Source organism: Somniosus microcephalus, unplaced genomic scaffold (genome assembly GCF_052327205.1).
Source record: "Somniosus microcephalus isolate GS21.2 unplaced genomic scaffold, FLI_Smic_1.0 unresolved_chr1, whole genome shotgun sequence".
Lineage (NCBI taxonomy): Eukaryota > Metazoa > Chordata > Chondrichthyes > Squaliformes > Somniosidae > Somniosus > Somniosus microcephalus.
The window spans coordinates 42,852,960-42,872,682 of NW_028225179.1; the positions used below are offsets into that span (position 1 = coordinate 42,852,960).

The 19,723-nt window shown below is 50.0% G+C and overlaps 1 protein-coding gene across 4 annotated transcripts in view; it reads right to left on the minus strand.

Annotated features, from left to right (window-relative positions):
• LOC147094865 (eukaryotic translation initiation factor 4H-like) overlaps positions 1–17,811 on the minus strand; it is a 38,313-nt gene extending 20,502 nt beyond the window's left edge. For 2 of the 4 annotated variants that reach the window (XM_085974477.1, XM_085974475.1), the window contains exons 1-3: positions 17,564–17,811; positions 7,970–8,169; positions 3,625–3,689 (exon numbers count right to left, since the gene is read on the minus strand). In XM_085974477.1, the coding sequence (XP_085830603.1) occupies positions 3,625–3,689; positions 7,970–8,169; positions 17,564–17,619 (321 nt within the window). In that variant the 5' untranslated portion in view covers positions 17,620–17,811. The remainder of the gene's footprint in view (positions 1–3,624; positions 3,690–7,969; positions 8,170–17,563) is intronic. The other 2 variants (XM_085974476.1, XM_085974478.1) reach the window with 2 other exon arrangements.
• Between the last annotated feature and the right edge of the window lie 1,912 nt (positions 17,812–19,723).

Consider the following 19,723-nt stretch of genomic DNA (forward strand, 5'->3'; position numbering starts at 1 on the left):
GATTCCAGCCTGTAACTCACTCCCGGGTACCTGTTATTCTATGTTGGTCCCTTAGAGGATGAGGCCGGGAAATTAATGGTGGGAAATATGGAGATGGCAAAAACACTGAATGAATATTTTACATCAGTCTTTACAGTAGAAGACACTAAGAATATCCCAACACTGGACAAACAGGGGGCTAAAGGTGGGGGGGGGGGAAGGAGCTAAACACGATCAAAATCACTAAGGAAGTGGTACTCGGTAAAATAATGGGACTCAAGGCGGATAAATCACCTGGACCTGATGGCTTACATCCTAGGGTCTTGAGGGAAGTGGCGGTCGGGATTGTGGATGCATTAGTAATAATTTTCCAAAACTCCCTGGGCTCGGCAAAGGTCCCGGCAGACTGGAAAACTGCTAATGTAACACCCTTATTTAAAAAGGGCAGTAGACAGAAGGCTGGAAACTATAGACCGGTTAGCCTCACATCTGTGGTAGGTAAAATTTTGGAGTCCATTATTAAGGAGACAGTAACAGGACATTTGGATAATCATAATTTAATAGGACAAAGTCAGCATGGTTTTATGAAGGGGAAGTCATGTTTGACAAATTTGCTGGAGTTCTTTGAGGAAGTAACGTATAGGGTGGATAAAGGGGAACCAGTGGACGTAGTGTATTTAGACTTCCAAAAGGCATTTGACAAGGTGCCACACAAAAGATTATTGCTTAAGATAAAAAATCACAGGATTGGGGGTAATATTTTGGCATGGATAGAGGATTGGCTATCTAACAGAAGGCAGAGAGTTGGGATAAATGGTTCATTCTCAGACTGGCAATCAGTAACTAGTGGTGTTCCGCAGGGGTCAGTGCTGGGTCCCCAACTCTTTACAATCTATATTAACGATTTGGAGGAGGGGACCGAGTGTAACATATCAAAGTTTGCAGATGATACTAAGATGGGAGGGAAAGTAGTGAGTGAGGAGGACATAAAAAACCTGCAAGGGGACATCGACAGGCTAAGTAAGTGGGCAGAGATTTGGCAGATGGAATACAATACTGGAAAGTGTGAGGTTATGCACTTTGGCAGGAAAAATCGTAGAGCAAGTTATTATCTTAATGGCAAGAAACTGGAAAGTACTGAAGTACAAAGGGATCTGGGGGTCCTGGTGCACGAAACTCAAAAGGTTAGTATGCAGGTGCAGCAAGTGATTAAGAAGGCCAATAGAATGTTGGCTTTCATTGCTAGGGGGATAGAATATAAAAATAGGGAGGTATTGCTTCAGTTGTACAAGGTATTGGTGAGACCGCACCTGGAATATTGTGTACAGTTTTGGTGTCCATACTTAAGAAAGGACATACTTGCTCTCGAGTCAGTACAAAGGTTCACTCGGTTAATCCCGGGGATGAGGGGATGGACATATGAGGAGAGGTTGAGTAGATTGGGACTCTACTCATTGGAGTTCAGAAGAATGAGAGGCGATCGTATTGAAACATATAAGATTGTGAAGGGGTTGGATCGGGTGGATGCGGGGAAGATGTTCCCGATGATGGGTGAAACTAGAACTAGGGGGCATAGTCTTAGAATAAGGGGCTGCTCTTTCAAAACGGAGATGAGGAGGAACTACTTCACTCAGAGGGTGGTAAGTCCATGGAATATGCTGCCCCAAAAAGCTGTAGAAGCTACATCATTACATAAATTTAAAACAGAAATTCCTAGAAGTAAAAGGGAATTAAGGGTTACGGGGAGCGGGCAGGAATTTGGACATGAGTCTAGGTTCGGATCGGTCATGGCCCTGTGGGTAGCGGAGCGGGCCCAGGGGCCGTGTAGCCTGATCCTGCTCCTATTTCGTGTGTCTAATTCTGTTAGATTCAGGAGATGGTTCTGTGATAGTGGATTGGCGGTTAGGATCAGATCAGCCATGATCTTATTGAATGGCGGAGCAGGCTCGAGGGGCCGATTGGCCGACTCCTGCTCCTATTTCTTATGTCCTTATATAAACCTCCCGAACCCCTCGATTAGACCCCAGCCTGTAACTCACTCCCGGGCATCTGTTATTCTATATATAAATCCACCGAACCCCTCGATTAGATTCCAGCCTGTAACTCACTCCCGGGCATCTGTTATTCTATATATAAACCCCCGAACCCCTCGATTAGATTCCAGCCTGTAACTCACTCCCGGGTATCTGTTATTCTATATATAAACCACCCCGAACCCCTCGATTAGATTCCAGCCTGAAACTCACTCCCGGGTATCTGTTATTCTATATATAAACCCCCCGAACCCCTCGATTAGATCCCAGCCTGTAACTCTCTCTTGGTTATCTGTTATTCTATATATAAACCCCCCGAACCCCTCGATTAGATTCCAGCCTGTAACTCACTCCCGGGTATCTGTTATTCTATATATAAACCCCCGAACCCCTCGATTAGATTCCAGCCTGTAACTCACTCCCGGGTATCTGTTATTCTATATATAAACCCCTCGATTAGATTCCAGCCTGTAACTCACTCCCGGGTATCTGTTATTCTATATATAAACCCCTCGATTAGATTCCAGCCTGTAACTCACTCCCGGGTATCTGTTATTCTACATATAAACCCCCGAACCCCTCGATTAGATTCCAGCCTGTAACTCACTCCCGGGTATCTGTTATTCTATATATAAACCCCTCGATTAGATTCCAGCCTGTAACTCACTCCCGGGTATCTGTTATTCTATATATAAACCCCTCGATTAGATTCCAGCCTGTAACTCACTCCCGGGTATCTGTTATTCTATATATAAACCCCCCGAACCCCTCGATTAGATTCCAGCCTGTAACTCACTCCCGGGTATCTGTTATTGTATATATAAACCCCTCGATTAGATTCCAGCCTGTAACTCACTCCCGGGTATCTGTTATTCTATATATAAACCCCCCAAACCCCTCGATTAGATTCCAGCCTGTAACTCACTCCCGGGTATCTGTTATTGTATATATAAACCCCTCGATTAGATTCCAGCCTGTAACTCACTCCCGGGTATCTGTTATTCTATATATAAACCCCCCAAACCCCTCGATTAGATTCCAGCCTGTAACTCACTCCCGGGTATCTGTTATTCTATATATAAACCCCCCGAACCCCTTGATTAGATCCCAGCCTGTAACTCACTCCCGGGTATCTGTTATTCTATATATAAACCCCCCGAACCCCTCGATTAGATCCCAGCCTGTAACTCACTCCCGGGTATCTGTTATTCTATATATAAACCCCCGAACTCCTCGATTAGATCCCAGCCTGTAACTCACTCCCGGGTATCTGTTATTCTATATATAAACCCCCCGAACCCCACGATTAGATCCCAGCCTGTAACTCACTCCCGGGTATGTTATTCTATATATAAACTCCCGAACCCCTCGATTAGATTCCAGCCTGTAACTCACTCCCGGGTATCTGTTATTCTATATATAAACCCCCCGAACCCCACGATTAGATCCCAGCCTGTAACTCACTCCCGGGATATCCGTTCATTTTATGATGTCTCCATGGGCTGGCTTTAGACCCGGTCAGTGTTAGCCTGTGCAGCCCGCTCCCACACGGCCCTGGAGTTGCCCGAGGGGGTGTGTGCGTAGTAGAAGTACTGAACATAAACACACTCACCGCTCCGTCAAATGTGAGGGCTTCCTCCAGCGTTTCTACATCATCGAACTCCACATAACAGAAACCTGTGGGGAAAACAGGGCAAGGAATCCAAGTGTTAGAGATCGGATGAGAAACTAATAGAGGTATTGAAAAGCAAGCAAGTTATGTTAAACAGGTATTGAACCTTGGTTAGGCCACACTTGGGAGCACTGTGCATAGTTCTGGTCTCCATATACCTTGGTCAGACCACACTTGGAGCACTGTGCACAGTTCTGGTCTACTTATACCTTGGTGAGACCACACTTGAAATACACTGCTGTGTGTGGGACCTTGCTCTGCCACGTTTCCTACATTACAATGGAAGCCCATGGGATTAACGGGACAGTGGCAGCATGGATACAAAATTGGCTAAGGGACAGAAAGCAGAGAGCAGTGGTGGCCGGTTGTTTCTCAAACTGGAGGGAGGCATTCGGTGGTGTTCCCCAGGGATTGGGATTGGGAGCACTGCTCTTTTTGGTATATATTAATGACCTGGACTTGGGTGTACAGGGCATATTTCAAAGTTTGAAGATGACACAAAACTCGTAAATGCTATAAACAGTGAGGAGGACAATAACAGACTTCAGAAGGACACAGATAGACTGGTGAAATGGGCAGACAGAGGGCAGATGCAGTTTAATGCAAAGAAGTGTGAAGCGATGCATTTTGTTAGGAGAATGAGAGGCAATATAAACTAAGTGGCACAATTTTAAAAAGGGTGCAGGAACAGAAAGACCTGGGGGTGTGCGTGCACTAATCTTTGATGGTGGCAGGACAAGTTGATAAGGCTGTTAAAAAGGCATATGGGATCGTTGGCTTTATAAATAGAGGCATAGAGTACAAAAGCAAGCTAGTTATTGCTAAACCCTTTATAAAACACTGGTTAGGTCCCAGTTGGAGTAGTGTCCAATTCTGGGCTCCACACTTTAGGAAGGATGTCAAGGCCTTGGATAAGGTGCAGAGGCGATTGACCAGAATGGTACCAGGGATAAGGGACTTCAGTGATGTGGAGAGACTGGAGAAGCTGGGATTGTTCTCCTTAGAGCAGAGAAGGTTAAGGGGAGATTGACCAGAATGGTACCAGGGATGAGGGACTTCAGTTATGTGGAGAGACTGGAGAAGCTGGGGTTGTTCTCCTTAGAGCAGAGAAGGTTAAGGGGAGATTGACCAGAATGGTACCAGGGATGAGGGACTTCAGTTACGTGGAGAGACTGGAGTTGTTCTCCTTAGAGCAGAGAAGGTTAAGAGGTGATTTGACAGAGGTATTCCAGATCACAAGGGCTGTTGATCGAGCAAGTAGTCACAGATTTAAAATAACTGGCCAAAGAACCAGAGGGGAAAATGGGGAGAAAGTTCTTCACACAGAGGGTTGTTCAGATCGGCAACGCACTACCTGAAAGGATGGTGGAATCATATTCAGCAACTTTCAGAGGGCAATTGGACATGTACTTGAAGAGGACGAAATTGCAGGGCTATGGAGAAAGAGCAGGGGAGTGGAACGACAGGAAACTCTTTGGTATCTGGCACCGACGGGACTGGCGCGTTGCCGGTTGATCAAAAATTCCGGATGATGGAGAGGGTTATCTACCGAGGCTATTTTTAACAAAGAAAAATAAAAAAATCAATAAATGTGCAGTATACAGTAACTGGGTACTCACCTACAGAATGTTGTGTTAAATGGATGGTGGAAGATGCTTGATTAAGTACAGTACTGCCAGTTGAGGGTAATGCAATGCAATGACTACCAGCAGCGTGGGAGACTCACAGTACCCCTGTAAAATGGCGGATCAGAAGAGACTACCGGCAGCGCAGGAGAGTCAGACTCCTGTTACAGGGGTACTCTTTTTGTTTGGACCCAAAAAAAACCCAATTGGACTGTAAATAAACAAAAGTTCAACTAAAACTTAACAAATCAAATTAAAATTTGGTTTTGCAGGTTGATATCCAGTCCCCGCGGTGCCCACCGGTCGCGCAAATACTCAAGCGCGCCGGCGGACACCGCGTGCTCCATCTCCAGGGCCACCTGGGCGCGAACATGGCCGCTGTTACAGGGGTATTGAGGTGTTCCGACTCCCGACAGCGCCCAGAAGCCGAGTAGTGGCAGTTTGAAGAACTACCCCCACTGACTAACTCGGCCACCACGGGAGGCTCGGACTCGGCAACATTGCCGGTTATTGAGGTGTTGTTTTCGGAGTGAGAATTTTGCTGGTTAATAGAGAATTCCGGGTATTTAGGTGCCGTTTAAACGAGAGTTTCCTGTAATTGGAGAGCTCGGGCCAAAGAGCCGGCACAGACACGATGGGCCGAATGGCCTCCTTCTGTGCTGGATCATTCTATGAAGGTTAAGAGGAGATTCGATAGAGATGTTCAAAATCATGAGGGGTGCTGACAGAGTAAATAAGGAGAAACTGTTTCCAGTGACAGGAGGGCCGGTTACCAGAGGACACAGGTTTAAGGTGATTGGCCAAAGAACCAGACGGGGAGATGAGGAGAATGTATTTTACACAGCGAGTTGTTGTGATCTGGAATGCGCTGCCTGAAAGAGCGGTGGAAGCAGATTCAATAGTAACTTTCAAAAGGGAATTGGATAAATATTTGAAGGGGACGAACTTGCAGGACTGTGGGGGAAGAGCAGGGGAGTGGGATTAATTGGAGAGCTCATCCAAAGAGCCGGCACAGGCACGATGGGCCGAATGGTTGGGGTGTGTGCGCGCGTGGTGCTCAGTCCCACAGTGGCTGTGCGATCAGGTAACTCAGCACTAGGCCGGGGATGGAACCAGGGCCTTCCTGCTCTGTGCGTGTGCACCTGGGGCTCTGTCCCAAGTTGCTTGGCCAACCATAAGAAATAGGAGCAGGATTAGGCCATTTGGTCCCTCGAGCCCATTCAATAAGATCATGGCTGATCTTCTCCCTCATCTCCACTTTCCCGTACTATCCCCATATCCCTCAATTCCCTTGATATTCAAAAATCTATCGATCTCTGCCTTGAACATACTCGACGACTGAGCCTCCACAGCCCTCTGGGGGAGAGAATTCCAAAGATTCACCACCCTCTGAGTGAAGAAATTTCTCATCTCAGTCCTAAATGGCCGACCTCTTATTCTGAGACTGTGACCCCTGGTTCTGGACTCCCCAGCCAGGGGAAACATCCTCCCTGCATCTACCCTGTCAAGCCCTGTTTCAATGAGATCACCTCCCATTCTTCTAAACTCTGGAGAATATAGGCCTAGTCTACCCAATCTCTCCTCACAGGACAATCCCCCCATCCCAGGAACCAGTCTGGTGAACCTACGTTGCACTCCCTTTATGGTAAGTATATTCTTCCTCAGGTAAGGAGACCAAAACTGTACACAATACTCCAGGTGTGGTCTCACCAGGGCCCTATATAATTGCAGTAAGACGTCTTTACTCTTATACTCAAATCCTCTGGTAATAAAGGCCAACATACCATTTGCTTTCCTAATTGTTTGCTGTACCTGCATGTTAACTTTCAGTGATTCGTGTACAAGGACACCCAGGTCCTCTGAACACCAACATTTCCCAATCTCTCACCATTTAAAAAAACTCTGCTTTTCTATTTTCCCCACCAAAGTGGATAACTTCACATTTCTCCACATTATATTCCATTTGCCATGTTCTTGCCCACTCACTTAGCCTGTCTATATCCCCTTGAAGCCTCCTTGCATCCTCCTCACAACTTACATTCCCACCCAGCTTTGTATCATCAGCAAACTTGGGTATATTACATTTGGTCCCCTCATCCAAATCATTGATATAGATTGTGAATAGCTGAGGCCCAAGCACTGATCCTTGCGGTACCCCACTAGTTACAGCCTGCCAACCCGAAAATGACCTGTTTATTCCTACTCTCTGGTTTCTGTCCGTTAACCAATCCTCAATCCATGCTAGTATATTACCCCCAATCCCATGAGCCCTAATTTTGTTTAATAGCCTCTTGTGTGGCCCTTTATTGAATGCCTTCTGCAAATCCAAATACACCACATCCACTGGTTTCCCCCTTATCTATTCTGCTAGTTACAACCTCAAAAAACGCCAACAGATTTGTCAAACACGATTTCCCTTCCATAACTCCGTGCTGACTCTGCCCAATCCTCTTATTATTTTCTAAGTGCCCTGTTACCACATCCTTAATAATAGTCTAGCATTTTCCCTACTACCGATGTCAGGCTAGCTGGTCCCCGTTTTCTCTCTCCCTCCTTTCTTAAATAGTGGGGCTACATTTGCCAGCTTCCAATCCGCGGGAAGCCGTTCCAGGATCGACGGAATTTTGGAAAGTGACACCCAATGCATCCGAGCCACTGACCTTTGAACTTGTCTGTCTCCTTGTCGCGCACCAGTCGGATGCTGCGCACCCGGAGCTCCTTGAAGATGTGGTCGATGTCTCCCTGGACGGCGTTGAAGGGGAGATTGCCCACGAAGGCGGTGTAAGGAGGGTCGGTGGGCAGCTCCTTCTGCCTGCGTGGCCCGTCGCCGCCTGCGCCTGCAGCTCCGCCGCGTGGCCTCCTGCATTGCCGGTGGTGGACGGGGGAGAGAGAGAGAGAGAGAGAGAGAGCACACACACACACACACACACACACTGGGTCAGTTCAGTAAGAAAAAAAAAGACATTAAGGAAACATAGCAACAGGAGGAGGCCGTTCAGCCCCTCGAGCCTGTTCCACCATTCAATGAGATCATGGCTGATCTGTGACCTAACTCCATCTACCCGCCTTTGGCCCCTATCCCGAAATAGCTTTGATTAACAAAAAGCCATCAATCTCCGATTTAAAATCAATTGATCTCGCATCAATTGCTGTTTGCGGAAGAGTGCCAAACTTCTACCTCCCTTTGTGTGTAGAAGTGTTTCCTAACTTCGCCCCTGAAAGGTCTGGCTCTAATTTTTAGACTCTGCCCCCAAGTCCCAGACTCCCCAACCAGCGGAAATGGTTTCTCTCTATCTACCCTATCTGTTCCACTTAATATCCTGAAAACTTGGATCAGATCATCCTTTAATCTTCTAAATTCCAGGGAATACAACCGTAATTTGTGTAATCTCTCCTCGTAATTTAACCCTTGGAGTCCGGGTTTACAGCCAATGAAGTACTTTTTGAAGTGTAGTCAGTTGTAGGAAACGCAGCAGCCACTTTGCGCACAGCAAGCTCCCACAAACAGCAATGTGATAAATCACCTGATCATCTGTGATGTTGATTGAGGGATAAATATTGGCCAGGACACCGGGGAGAACTCCCCCCTGGTCTTCTTCGAAATAGTGGCCACGGGATCTTTCACGTCCACCTGAGGGGGCAGACGGGGCCTGGGTTTAACGTCTCATCCGAAAGACGGCACCTCCGACAGTGCGCCGCTCCCTCAGTACTGTCCCTCCGACAGTGCAGCGCTCCCTCAGTACTGTCCCTCCGACAGTGTGGCGCTCCCTCAGTCCTGCCCCTCCGACAGTGCAGCGCTCCCTCAGTACTGTCCCTCCGACAGTGCGGCGCTCTCAGTACTGTCCCTCCGACAGTGCAGCGCTCCCTCAGTACTGCACTGGAGTGTCAGCCTAGATTTTTGTGCTCAAGTCTCTGGAGTGGGACTTGAACTGAATTGAATTGAATTGAACCCACAGCCCTCTGACTCAGAGCGAGGGTGCTACCCACTGAGTCACAGCTGACATCCAGGCCTCCTCCCCCCGCTAACATACGAGAAACCAGAGCGCGCCTCCAGGACAGAGAGACAGGGGCGATGGGGGCGAGAGCAGGGGAAATGAAAGTAGCGACAGGAGGCGGCCATTCAGCCCCTCGAGCCTGTTCTGCCATTCAATCAGGTCTTTGAAGGAGCAGTCGTGCTTAGTCCCACTCACCCCCGCTTTTTGTCCGTAACCCTGTTAAGTTCCCCATCCTCAAGTGCCTGCCCAACTCCCTTTTAAAATTATCGATGGAATCGGCTTCTACCACCTTTTCAGTTCGAGTGGTCCAGATCCCCACTACTCTCGGAGTGAAAACATTCTCATCTCCCCTCGAGATCTTTTGCCCCAATGGTTTTGAATCTGTGACCTCTGGTTCTTGACCCACACGCCAGAGGGAAGAGTCTTTCTCTCATCTACTCCATCAAAACCTCTCGCCATCTTGTAAACCTCTATTAGGTCACCTCTTAACCGTCTCTGTTCCAGGGAGAATAGTCATAAGAACATAAGAAATAGGAGCAGGAGTCGGCCATTCGGCCCCTCGAGCCTGTTCCGCCATTCAATGAGATCATGGCTGATCATCCAAATTCAGTACCCTGTCCCTGCTTTCTCCCCATATCCCTTGATCCCTTCAGCCTTAAGAAATATATCTAACTCCTTCTTGAATATATTTAATGAATTGCCCTCAACTGCCTTCTGTGGTAGAGAATTCCACAGGTTCACCGCTCTCTGGGTGAAGAAATTCCTCCTCATCTCTGTCCTAAATGGCTTACCCGTTATCCTTAGACTGTGACCCCTGGTTCTGGACTCCCCGACCATCGGGAACATCCTTCCTGCGTCTAGTCTGTCCAGACCTGACAGAATTTTATAAGTTTCAATGAGATCCCCTCTCAATCTTCTAAACTCCAGCGAGTATAAGCCCAATCGACCCAATCTCTCCTCATACGTCATTCTCGCCATCCCAGGTGTCAGCCTGGTGAATCTTCGCTGCACTCCCTCCATGGCAAGAACGTCCTTCCTCAAATAGGAGCAGGAGTCGGCCATTCGAGCCTGCTCTGCCATTCAATGAGATCATGGCTGATCTTCTGCCTCAACTCCATTCACCGGCCCTATCGCCATATCCCTTGATGCCCTTACTAGTCAGAAATCTATCGCCTTCTGTTTTGAATATACCCAATGACTGAGCCTCCACCGCCCTCTGGGGTAGAAAATTCCAAAGATTCACCACCCTCTGTGTGAAGAAATTTCTCCTCATCTCAGTCCTGAATGGCCGACCCTTTATCCTGAGGCTGTGGCCCCTGGTTCTAGATCCCCAGCCAAGGGAAACATTCTCCCAGCATCCACCCTATCAAGCCCTGTAATAATTTTTATGCTTCAATGAGATCCCCTCTCATTCTTCTGAATTCAAGAGAATACAGGCCTAGTTTACTCAATCTCTTCTCATACGACAGTCTAATTCTGTGTGCAGTTTTGGTCGCCTTACCTGAGGAAGGACGTTCTTGCCATGGAGGGAGTGCAGCGAAGATTCACCAGACTGATACCTGGGATGGCAGGAATGACATATGAGGAGAGATTGGGTCGATTGGGCTTATACTCGCTGGAGTTTAGAAGAATGAGAAGGGATCTCATTGAAACTTATAAAATTCTAACAGGACTAGACAGACTAGATGCAGGAAGGATGTTCCCGATGGCGGGGGAGTCCAGATCCAGGGGTCACAGTCTAAGGATAAGGGGTAAGCCATTTAGGACAGAGATGAGGAGGAATTTCTTCACCCAGAGAGTGGTGAACCTGTGGAATTCTCTACCACAGAAGGCAGTTGAGGCCAATTCATTAAATATATTCAAGAAAGAGTTGGATATATTTCTTAAGGCTAAAGGGATCAAGGGATATGGGGAGAAGGCAGGGACAGGGTACTGAATGTGGATGATCAGCCATGATCGCATTGAATGGCGGAGCAGGCTCGAGGGGCCGAATGGCTGACTCCTGCTCCTATCTTCTATGTTTCTTTCCCAACCTCTGCTCATCACTGATAAACCTCCTCTGCACCCTTTCTAAGGTCTTGACGTCTTTCCTGAAGTGTGGGGCCCAGAACTGCCCACAATACTCCAGCTGAGGCCTAACCAGTGATTTATCAAGCTCTAGCGTGATTCCTTTGCTTTTATATTCTATGCCTCTATTTATTTTTTAGGCATTCCTGGGACATGGGCGTTGCTGGCAAAGCTGGCATTTATTGCCCATTCCTAATTGCCCTCGAGAAGGTGGCGGTGAGCTGCCTTCTTGAACCGCTGCAGTCCGTGTGGTGAAGGTACTCCCACAGTGCTGTTAGGGAGGGAGTGCCAGGATTTTGACCCAGCGACGATGAAGGATCGGCCGATATACTTCTAAGTCGGGATGGTGTGTGACTTGGAGGGGAGCTTGGAGGTGGTGGTGTTCCCCGGCGCCTGCTGCCCTTGTCCTTCTAGGTGGAAGAGGTCGCGGGTTTGGGAGGTGCTGCCGAAGAAGCCTTGGCGAGTTGCTGCAGTGCATGTTGTAGATGGTACACACTGCAGCCACGGTGCGCCGGCGGTGGAGGGAGTGAATGTTTAAGGTGGTGGATGGGGTGCCAATCAAGCGGGCTGCTTTGTCCTGGATGGTGTCGAGCTTCTTGAGTGTTGTTGGAGCTGCACTCATCCAGGCAAGTGGAGAGTATTCCATCACACTCCTGACTTGTGCCTTGTAGATGGTGGAGAGGCTTTGGGGAGTCAGGAGGTGAGACACTCACTGCAGAATACCCAGCCTCTGACCTGCTCTTGTGGCCACAGTATTTATGTGGCTGGTCCAGTTAAGTTTCTGGTCAATGGTGACCCCCAGGATGTATAAACCCAAGTAACCCATCTGCTTTTTTAACCACCTGATCAACTTGCCCTGTCACCTTTAAGGATTTCTGTACATGGACGCCAAGTGCTCTCTGCTCATCTACACTTTTGAAAGTGGTGCCATTTATAGTGTACGGCTGATCTGTATCTTAACCATGTCCATCCGCCTTGGCTCCATATTCTTTTATACCCTTGACTAGCAAAAAATCTATCGATCTCAGATCTAAAATTAATATACAAAGCCCTGGTTAGACCACACCTGGAGCACTGTGAGCAGTTACATAGAAACATAGAAGATAGGAGCAGGAGTAGGCCATTCGGCCCCTCGAGCCTGCTCCGCCATTCAATACGATCATGGCTGATCATCCAAATTCAGTACCCTGTCCCTGCCTTCTCTCCATATCCCTTGATCCCTTTAGCCTGAAGAAATATATCTAACTCCTTCTTGAATATATTTAATGAATTGGCCTCAACGACCTTCTGTGGTAGAGAATTCCACAGGTTCACCACTCTCTGGGTGAAGAAATTCCTCATCTCGGTCCTAAATGGCTTACCCCTTATCCGTAGACTGTGACCCCTGGTTCTGGACTCCCCGGCCATCGGGAACATCCTTCCTGCATCTAGTCTGTCCAGTCCTGATAGAATTTTATAAGTTTCAATGAGATCCCCTCTCATTCTTCTAAACTCCAGCGAGTACAAGCCCAATCGTCCCAATCTCTCCTCATACATCATTCCTGCCATCCCAAGTATCAGCCTGGTGAATCTTCGCTGAACTCCCTCCATGGCAAGAACATCCTTCCTCAGATAAGGCGACCAAAACTGCACACAATACTCAAGGTGTGGTCTCGCCAAGGCCCTGTACAACTGCAGCAAGACATCCTTGTTCCTGTACTCAAACCCTCTCGCTACGAAGGCCAACATACCATTTGCCTTCTTAACCGCCTGCTGCACCTGCATGCTTACCTTCAGCGACTGGTGCACAAGGACACCCAGGTCTCGTTGCACTTCCCCTTCTCCCAATCTATTGCCGTTCAAATAATAATCTGCCTTCCTGTTTTTGCCACCAAAGTGGATAACCTCGCATTTATCCACATTATACTGCATCTGCCCAATCACCCAACCTGTCCAAATCATACTGGAGTTTCTCGGCATCCTCCTCACAGCACACACGCCCACCCAGCTTTGTGTAGTTGTGGGCATCGCACCGTAGGAAGAATATATTGGCCTTGGAGGGAGTGCAGCGTAGGTTTACCAGAATGATACCCGGACTTAGAATCATAGAACGGTTACAGCACAGAAGGAGGCCATTCGGCCCGTCGAGCCCGTGCCAGCTCTCTGCAAGAGCACTTCAGCTAGACCCACTCCCCCGCAGCCCCTCAAATTTTTCTCCTCCAATTCCCTTTTGAAAGCCATGATTGAATCTGCCTCCACCACCCTTTCAGGCAGTGCATTCCAGATCCTCACCACATGCTGCGTGAAACAGTTGTTCCACATGTCGCCTTTGGTTCTTCTGCCAATCACCTTAAGTCTGTGTCCTCTGGTTCTCGACCCTTCAGCCGGTGGGACCAGTTTCTCTCTCTATCTACTCTGTCCAGACCCCTCATGATTGTGAGCACCTCTATCAAATCTCCTCTCAGTCTTCTCTGCTCTAAGGAGAAGAATCCCAGCTTCTCCAGTCTATCCACGTAACTGAAGTCCCTCATCCCTGGAACCATTCTGGTCAATCTTTTCTGCACCCTCTCTAAGGCCTTCACATCCTTCCTAAAGTGCGGTGCCCAGAATTGGACACAGTACTCCAGTTGGGCTGAACCTGTGTTTTATAAAGGGTTAAGTTACGAGGAGAGATTACACAAATTAGGGTTGCATTCCCTAGAACTTACATAAGAAATAGGAGCAGGAGTCGGCCATTTGGCCCTTCGAGCCTGCTGCCATTCAATAAGATCATGGCTGATCTTCGACCTCATCTCCACTTTCCTGCACTATCCCCATATTCCTTGATTCCCTTAATATTCAAACATCTAGCGATCTCTGTCTTGAATATACTCAACGACCGAGCCTTGGGGGAGAGAATTACAAAAATTCACCACCCTCTGAGTGAAGAAATTTCTCCTCATCTCAGTCCTAAATGGCCGACCCCTTATTCTGAGACTGTGACCCCTGGTTCTAGACTCCCCAGCCAGGGGAAACATCCTCCCTGCATCTACCCTGTCAAGCCCTGTAAGACTTTTGTATGTTTCAATGAGATCACCTCTCATTCTTCTAAACTCGAGAGAATATCGGCCTAGTCTACTCAATCTCTCCTCACAGGACAATCCCCCCCATCCCAGGAACCAGTCTGGTGAACCTTCGTTGCACTCCCTCTATGGCAAGTATATCCTTCCTTAGGTAAGGAGACCAAAACTGTACACAATACTCCAGGTGTGGTCTCACCAGGGCCCTGTATAATTGCAGTAAGACGTCTTTACTCTTATACTCAAATCCTCCTGTAATAAAGGCCAACATACCATTTGCTTTCCTAATTGCTTGCTGTACCTGCATGTTAACTTTCAGTGATTCGTGTACAAGGACACCCAGGTCCCTCTGAACACCAGCATTTCCCAATCTCTCACCATTTAAAAAATACTCTGCTTTTCTATTTTTCCCACCAGAGTGGATAACTTCACACTTCTCCACATTATATTCCATTTGCCATGTTCTTGCCCACTTAGCCTGTCTATATCCCCTTGAAGCCTCCTTGCATCCTCCTCACAACTTACATTCCCGCCTAGCTTTGTGTCATCAGCAAACTTGGATATATTACATTTGGTCCCCTCATCCAAATCATTGATGTAGATTGTGAATAGCTGAGGCCCAAGCACTGATCCTGGCGGTACCCCACTGGTTACAGCCTGCCAACCTGAAAATGTCCTGTTTATTCCTACTCTCTGGTTTCTGTCTCTTAACCAATCCTCAATCCATGCTAGTATATTACAAGTATATTATCAGACTGATACCTGGGATGGCAGGAATGACGTATGAGGAGAGATTGGGTCGATTGGGCTTGTACTCACTGGAGTTTAGAAGAATGAGAGGGGATCTCATTGAAACTTATAAAATTCTAACAGGACTGGACAGACTAGATGCAGGAAGGATGTTCCCGATGGTCGGGGAGTCCAGAACCAGGGGTCACAGTCTAAGGATAAAGGGTAAGCCATTTAGGACTGAGATGAGGAGGAATTTCTTCACCCAGAGAGTGGTGAACCTGTGAAATTCTCTACCACAAAAGGCAGTAGAGGCCAATTCATTAAATGTATTCAAGAAGGAGTTAGATATATTTCTTAAAGGCTAAAGGGATCAAGGGATATGGGGAGAAAGCAGGGACAGGGTACTGAATTTTGATGATCTCATTGAATGGTGGAACAGGCTCGAGGGGCTGAATGGCCTCCTCCTGTTCCGATGTTCCTCATTGACCCCCCCCAAGCATCTACTGGTTTTTTGTGGGAGTTCCACACTTCTACCACCCTTTGTGAGAAGAATTATTTCCTAACTTCTCCCCTGAATGACCTGGCTCTGATTTTAAGGTTATGTCACCTTGTCCTAGACTTCCCCCCACAACCAGCAAAAATAGTTTCTCTCTCTCCCTACCCTATCTGTTCCCCTTAATATCCTGAAAACTTGGATCAGATCACCCCTTAACCTTCTAAATTCCAGGGAATACAACCCTAGTTTGTATAATCTCTCCTCCTAATTTAACCCTCGGAGTCCGGGTATCATCCCGGTAAACCTACGCTGCACTCCCTCCAAGGCCAGTATGTCCATCCTAAGGTGTGGTGCCCAGAACTGCTCACTGTACTCCAGGTGTGTTCTAACCAGGTTCTGACGAAAGGCCACCGACCTGAAACGGTTAACTCTGTTTCTCTCTCCACAGATGCTGCCTGAACTGCTGAGTATTTCCAGCATTTGCTGTTTTTATTTCAGATTTCCAGCATCCGCAGTATTTTGCTTTTGTGTTGTTGTGGTCAAACCAGGGCTTTGTATAGCTGCAGCATAACTTCTACCCCCTTTATATTCTAGCTCTCTAGATATAACGGGACGAAGCGTGGAGCTCGTCCAGATAAAGGGGCCGGGGGGGGGGGGGGGGTGGCAAGATGGTGGGGGGGTGGCAAAATGCCAGGGGCTGATTCGGGGAGAGGGCGGGAAGAGGGCAGAGTGGGGGGCAGGAGGCGATGGGGTGAGAGGGCACGGGTAAGGGGGGCAATGGGGCGAGAGGGCATGGGGCTGATTCAGGGAGAGGGCGAGAAGAGAGCAGAGTGGGGGCAGGGTGCGATGGGGTGAGAGGGCATGGGGCTCGTTCAGGGAGTGCGTACGGAGGGGGGGAACGATGGGGTGAGAGGGCAGTGGGGGAAGAGGGCACGGGGGGGTGATGGGGTGAGAGAGGAGAGTGGGTGATGGGGAGAGGGTGGGGGGGGGGAGAGGGAGGGGGGAGAGGGCAGGGGGCTCGTTCAGGGCGTGCGCACGGAGGGGGAACGATGGGGTGAGGGGGTGGGGGAGGAGAGTGGGTGATGGGGAGAGGGTGGGGGGGGGAGAGGGCATGGGGCTCGTTCAGGGCGTGCGCACGGAGGGGGAACGATGGATGGGGTGAGGGGGTGGGGGAGGAGAGTGGGTGATGGGGAGAGGGTGGGGGGGAGAGGGCATGGGGCTCGTTCAGGGCGTGCACACGGAGGGGGGAACGATGGGGTGAGGGGGCACGAGGGGGGGTGAGATGGCACGGGGGGGAAGAGGGCATGGGGGAGATGGCACGGGGGGGTGGTGAAGAGGGGGCGATAGAGCAAGGGAGGAGAGGGTGGGGGGGGAAAGAGGGCACTGGAAGGGGGCGATGGGGTGAAAGGGCAGGGAAAGGGGGTCCAATGGGATGAAAGGGGAAAGGTCAGAGCTAGGGGGCAAAGAGAAGGGGGTCTGGGTATTGCTCAATTGCCTCACCCCCTCCTGGGGTATATAAGGGTGAGAGGGGGGGTCCGGGTATTGCTCAATTGCCTCACCCCCTCCCTGGGTATATAAGGGGGTGAGAGGGGGTCCGGGTATTGCTCAATTGTCTCACCCCCTCCCTGGGTATATAAGGGTGAGAGGGGGTCCGGGTATTGCTCAATTGTCTCACCCCCTCCCTGGGTATATAAGGGGGTGAGAGAGGGTCCGGGTATTGCTCAATTGCCTCACCCCCTCCCTGGGTATATAAGGGGGGTGAGAGGGGGTCCCGGTATTGCTCAATTGTCTCACCCCCTCCCCACAGCCGCCGCCATTGCTCTCTCTCCCCGGCTCAGCCCTGCGGCCTAGTTTGCAATCCATCGCCATCCACCCCATCGCCGCTGCCCCCGCCCTGGCGGCCCCATCGCCTCCTCCATGCCTCACCTCCGGCTGCCGAACGAGCTGTACGTCTTGTCCTCGAAGTCTTCGAAGTCCGCCATTTCGCTTTCGCCTCCTACTTTCGGCCCGCCCCCGCCGGCCGTCCCCTCCCCTCTCTAGCGGCCCGGCCCCCGCGCCGCGCCTGAGCCACCTCCAACCCAGCCAACCGGAGGACGAGGGGAGGGGGAACTCGGGAAAAAAAAACACAAGCAACGATCCCAATCAGCTCGGAACACCTTCTGATTTTTTTTTTACTAAGTGAGATCCGCTGCGCTTTGTAAAGGGGGGAAATAAAAAAACACGAATTAGGCGGTTGGGATAGACGGCTATTTTTTTAACCTTTCCCCCTCCTCTTGGGAGGGTCCTTAGGTACTGGCAGGCGTGACTAATTGAAGCAAAAGGGGACGGGCCGGCGTGGTGGCCATCTTTGAGACTGGCGCCTGCTCCCCTCCATGTGCTGTTGCACAGCCCAGAGATGTCCTTATATTGCAACGGTGCAGACCTTATTCCCCGCCCTCTCCCTCTCTCTCTCTCTGAGCTCTTGTGCATGGTTCACCCCTCCCCCCCCAAATCTCCATGCAAACTTACACTCTGCTTTTTATTCTTTTAAAAAATAACATTTTCCACTGCTTTTTTTTTAAAAAGAGAGATATTCTGCTCATTGGGACAGCACAGAAGCAAAGGGGGAGAGTTAACATAGAACAAAAAACACAGAAGGTAGGAGCAGGAGTAGGCCATTCAGCCCCTCGAGCCTGCTCCGCCAGTCAATGCGATCATGGCTTATCATCCAAACTCAGTACCCTGTCCCTGCTTTCTCCCCATATCCCTTGATCCCTTTAGCCTTAAGAGATATATCTAACTCCTTCTTGAATATATTTAATGAATTGGCCTCCACTGCCTTCTGTGGTAGAGAATTCCACAGGTTCACCACTCTCTGGGTGAAGAAATTCCTCAGTACTGAGGGAGCGCTGCACTGTCGGAGGGGCAGAACTGAGGGAGCACTGCACTGTCGGAGGGGCTGTACTGAGGGAGCGCTGCACTGTCGGAGGGGCAGTACTGAGGGAGCGCCGCACTGTCGGAGGGGCAGTACTGAGGGAGTGCCGCACTGTCGGAGTATCAGCACTGAGGGAGCGCTGAACGGTCGGAGGGGCAGTACTGAGGGAGAGCTGAACGGTCGGAGGGTCAGTACAGAGGGAGTGCCGAACTGTCGGAGGATCAGTATTGAGGGAGAGCCGCACTGTCGGTGGGTCAGTACTGACAGAGCGCCGCACTGTCAGAGGGGCAGTACTGAGGGAGCGCAGCACTGTCGGATGGTCAGTACTGAGGGAGCGCAGCACTTTCGGAGGGGCAGTACTGGGGAAGCGCGGCACTGTTGCAGGGGCAATACTGAGGGAGTGTCGCACTGTCGGAGGGACAGTACTGAGGGAGCGTCGCACCATCATAGGGGCAGTGCTGAGGTAGCGCCGCACTATTGGAGGGGCAGTATTGAGGGAGCGCTGCACTGTCGGAGGGGCAGTACTCAGGGAGCGCTGCACTGTCGGAGGGGTAGTACTGAGGGAGCACCGCACTGCTGGAGGTTCAATACTGAGGGAGCGCCGCACTGTCGGAGGGTCAGTACTGAGGGAGCGCTGCACTGTCGGAGGGGCAATATTGAGTGAGCGCTGCACTGTCGGAGGAGCAGTACTGAGGGTCCGCTGCACTGTCGGAGGGGCAATACTGAGAGAGCGCTGCTCTGTCGGAGGGGCAGTACAGAGGGAATGCTGCACTGTCAGAGGGGCAGTACAGAGGGAGCGCTGCTCTGTCGGAGTGGTAGTACTGAGGGAGCGCCGCACTGTCGGAGGATCAGTACTAAGGGAGCGCCGCACTGTCGGAGGGTCAGTACTGAGGGAGCGCGCACTGTCGGAGGGGCACTACTGAGGGACCGCCGCACTGTCGGAGGGCCAGTACTGAGGGAGCGCTGCACTGTCGCAGGGGCAGTACTGAGGGACTGCAGCACTGTCGGAGGGTCAGTACTGAGGGAATGCTGCACTGTCGGAGGGGCAGTACTGAGGGAGCGCTGCACTGTCAGAGGGGCAGTACTGAGGGAGCGCTGCAATGTCGTACGGTCGGTACTGAGGGAGCGCCGTACTGTCGGAGGGGCAGTACCGAGGGAGCGCTGCACTGTCG